Source organism: Salmo trutta, chromosome 36 (genome assembly GCF_901001165.1).
Source record: "Salmo trutta chromosome 36, fSalTru1.1, whole genome shotgun sequence".
Lineage (NCBI taxonomy): Eukaryota > Metazoa > Chordata > Actinopteri > Salmoniformes > Salmonidae > Salmo > Salmo trutta.
The window spans coordinates 12794857-12798880 of NC_042992.1; the positions used below are offsets into that span (position 1 = coordinate 12794857).

Here is a 4024-nt window from a genome sequence, read left to right on the forward strand (position 1 = left end):
GTAGGCAACTTATGTGTGACTCCCAATCAGCCACAACCCTCTACAGCTGTGCCTGATTGGAAGTCACACGGCCAAAATCAACGAAACAATCAAAACACCCACTCTTTTCTGCCACGTCCTGACCCAACTACACCCTCTACTGGTCAGGATGTGACAGTGACGGACATCCACAAATTAATACATATCATATGAAACGTAACATATCATACTAAATGGAGCGTGCAAGATTTACATACAAAATAATACAAACTGCTCTGAGACCAGGTTGGCCAGTCAGCCAACTCCAGCACAGCCAGCACCTGGTCTAGCTACAGTATTACATGATTAGCCTATCTATCATTAGCTAAGCAGGCCTACTGTTTTTGTTTGGGTTTTTTTCAATTGGGAGGAGAGGGGAGGCGAGAGAGACGAGAGAGAGTGGTTGAGAAGTGGAACCTTCAGAAGTTGGCGTTTGGTAGACCACTTTGGACCTATCCATGGTTCTGAAACGAATGACATTCAAATCAACGGTAAAATCGATACTATCGTTTTAATTTGTGTTTTACATGATTAAATAACAATATGCCACCGATTTAACAATATTCATACATTACATAGTAGATTAAAATTACGAAAAAACATAAGCGACCCAGGGCATGAAAACGGGACCGGCTTCTGTGGCGACAGAGTTCTTTCAAGAGTTCCAGAGGAGTAAATCCAACGTTGAGCTCTTCAGAGTCTTCTCCCGTGTCTCTTCTTCCTCTGAGCCAAAATCATAATAATTATAGTCTTGCTGCCTGAAGAATGAAAATAGATGTACATTTTGAAATTATAGGCCTATGGGGCTTGCCCATTCGAAAGTCTATAAATTGAAGCCTAAATGGTACTGTATCTGTTTTACACACACACACACATACACATATATATATGTGTGTATATATATATTTACATATATGTATATGTATATATATATTAAATAGTAATGCAATTATTTAATAGGCTACCTTATGTTATTGGTCGAAATATGCAACAAAAACACCATTATTGTCAATGTAGGCTTACCTAATGTTTCCATTTGTCACGGGTTCGTGGCTACGTGAGAAAAAGGCCATGGCTCGGAACGGATTCCTGCGGTTGAACTCATTCCTGCCGAACCTCTGTGGCAGGGTGGCGGAGGGCAGTGTCCCGACATGGGGACACTCAATACACGACGTTGGTTCCGTTTCGCCAGACCCCTGTGCTCTTCCAAACCGTTGTGGTAAATTGAGGGTAGTTTTGGGTGAGTGGGTATCGTCGGGTAGGGAGTCCCGGCCGAAGCGCAGCGGGAGGTTGGCATGAAGGTGTGACGTTTTGACAGGTGGCGGGTAGAGTCGGACCATGGTCGGTGCTAAGATGACTTTGCCGCTGGTCGGCACTACGTTGATTTTGAAATCATCCACCTCGATACTCCGTGGTATTTCATTGCTTGTCTGAAAAGCAAAACGCAGGGAAAAAACATAAAATATTCCACTTTCCCTCATCTTATTTTGTGTGTATAAAATCTAGATATAATTACACAAAAAATAATATTATTGATGACTATTCGTTAACTGGTAAAATAGGCTACAACTTGATTGTCATATCAAATCAATAGAGCAGCATTGCATGGCCATTTTAGCAGATCTTTTTTTAACCTGATATTTACTCGGAAACTATGGAATCATAATATCAATCAAATGTATTTTATAAAACCCTTTTTACAACAGATTCCCAGCCTAAAACCCCAAAGAGCAAGCAATGCAGAAGCAGAAGCGCAGTGGCCAGGAAAAACTCCCTACAAGAAGGAGTGTTCCTGGTGTGCATGATTGTCAGACTGATGTCTAATCAGAACATAAATATGCAGCTCAATTCAGTTAGTAGAACATTGTGCCTCCAAAATATTATGATTTGGAAATAAATGCATAGTTTAACCCTTATTTTTCACAGGTAAGTTGACTGAGAACACATTCTCATTTACAGCAACAATCTGGGGAAAAGTTACAGCGGAGATGAATGAGCCAATTGAAGGATGGGGATGATTAGGTGACCAGATTGGGAATTTAGCCCAGACATCAGGGTTAACACCCTCACTCTTACAATAAGTGCCATGGGATCTTAGAGAGTCAGGACACCCGTTTAACATCCCATCCAAAAGACAGCATCCTACACAGGGCAATGTCCCCAATCACTGACCTGGGGGATTGGGATATTTTTTGGGGACCAGAGGAAAGGGTGCTTCCTACTGGCCCTCCAACACCACTTCCAGCAACAACCAGGACCAACCCTGCTTAGCTTCAGAAGCAAGCCAGCTGGGTGGATGCAAGCCAGCTGAGTGGATGCAAGCCAGCTGGGTGGATGCAAGCCAGCTGGGTGGATGCAAGCCAGCTGGGTGGATGCAGGGTGGTATGCTGCTGGCAATTCTGTTAGTAGAACATTGTGCCACCTTGTTTTAATAAGCCAAAAAATGATGATTTGGTAATAAATACGTAGGCTTAGTTACCATTTATTAAGAGCTGCACCAAAACTCTGTAATGCCCTTTACATTAGATACAGATAATCTATTGACAAAAGCAGCTCAAAACTCACCTTTTTACTTTGGCTTTTATTTAGTGGGTCTTTTTAGGTGTTTTCCATTGTATATAATATGTTATTGCTATGAGTGGCGCTTTAGGCTACATGTTATCCTGTTTTCTCTGCTTTTATTCTGATTCATTTTTCACTAATTGGTCTTTTGACCTATCAGATCAGCTCAATTGCCAAGAACTGGGCTGCTTGTGTAAACAAAGCCTGTGAGCTGCAATTAGCTAGCAAATAACTACCAACTAGGTTAGCTGATTTAAATCAAGTTTACTATGAAAATAATTATTAATAACAATAATATAGACTATCAATTATTAGAATATCAATTATCATCAATTATTAGCTCTACTTTATTGTCTAATGTTGACATTAAATTGTATGTTGCTACATTTTACCTCTTTTTTCAAGCTTCTTATTGCCAACACTTTTTTATTTGACCTTTATTTAACTAGGCAAGTCAGTTAAGAACAAATTCTTATTTACAATGACGGCCTAGGAACAGTGCCTTGTTCAGGGGCAGAACGACAGATTTTCACCTTGTCACCTTGGAGATACAATCTTGCAACCTTCTGGTTACTAATCCAACACTAACCACTAGCCTACCTGCCACCCTACTACTACTTTAGAGGTAATTTTGGGTGTAGGGTTAAGCTTACCTGAGGGTGCTGTCGCTGACTGGTGGTGTGTCCGTCGTTGTCGTTGGTCATGGACATTCTGTACACCCTGGAGTCAGAGGCCATCACCCCTTGGAACCCCAAACACCCCAGAATAACCAAGGTAAACATTGACATGGTCGTCCTCAAAGTGGCAGTGACAGGAAGCATCTTGTCTCTGTGGAACATTGACTACCATACTTATACCCTCTGTCCCTGACTGTCACCTGCTCTTAAAGGGTTCACACACACACACACACACACACACACACACACACACACACACACACACACACACACACACACACACACACACACACACACACACACACGCCATTCACCAACCACAATCATGAATGAACGTATTGCCCACCTAATTTGGCCCACATACAAAACATAGTACACACACACACACACATTCAAAATTCACCATATAATTATCAATGAATGCAAGTGAACATGTGCTCATTTGGCCCTCATTGCACATCATACAATCACATGACCAGAATCAACCAGTCATTGAACAGTGTTCAACCTGCCCTACTGGACATGTGCCACACACTCTCACTCTTACTCTCACACACACACTCTCTCTCTCTCACACACACACACACACACACACACACACACACACACACACACACACACACACACACACATAAACACACACACACCAAAAGACAGGGAAAGAGTATTTTAAAAAGTGTGACGTGACATGAGTATTAATTTATTAATTGTTAGAGCATCTTTGTGGTCATGGTAACAGAGTGTGTGTGTGTGTGTGTGTGTGTGTG

At 41.7% G+C, this 4024-nt stretch overlaps 1 protein-coding gene across 1 annotated transcript; it reads right to left on the minus strand.

Annotated features, from left to right (window-relative positions):
* Nucleotides 1–210: 210 nt before the first annotated feature.
* Nucleotides 211–3461, minus strand: LOC115176150 (uncharacterized). The gene is made up of 3 exons (XM_029735978.1): nt 3234–3461; nt 1042–1448; nt 211–776 (listed from the first exon to the last, which is right to left on the minus strand). The coding sequence occupies exons 1-3, from the start codon at nt 3417–3419 to the stop codon at nt 674–676; spliced, it is 696 nt and encodes a 231-aa protein (XP_029591838.1). The 5' UTR covers nt 3420–3461; the 3' UTR covers nt 211–673.
* Between the last annotated feature and the right edge of the window lie 563 nt (nt 3462–4024).

Coding starts and splice junctions, on each gene's coding strand:
- LOC115176150 (XM_029735978.1), bottom strand. CDS start 3,419: ATGTTCCACAGAGACAAGATGCTTCCTGTCACTGCCACTTTGAGGACG. Junction 1,449..3,233: donor GTCAGCGACAGCACCCTCAG/GTAAGCTTAACC, acceptor TTTGCTTTTCAG/ACAAGCAATGAAATACCACG. Junction 777..1,041: donor GTGACAAATGGAAACATTAG/GTAAGCCTACAT, acceptor TTCATTCTTCAG/GCAGCAAGACTATAATTATT.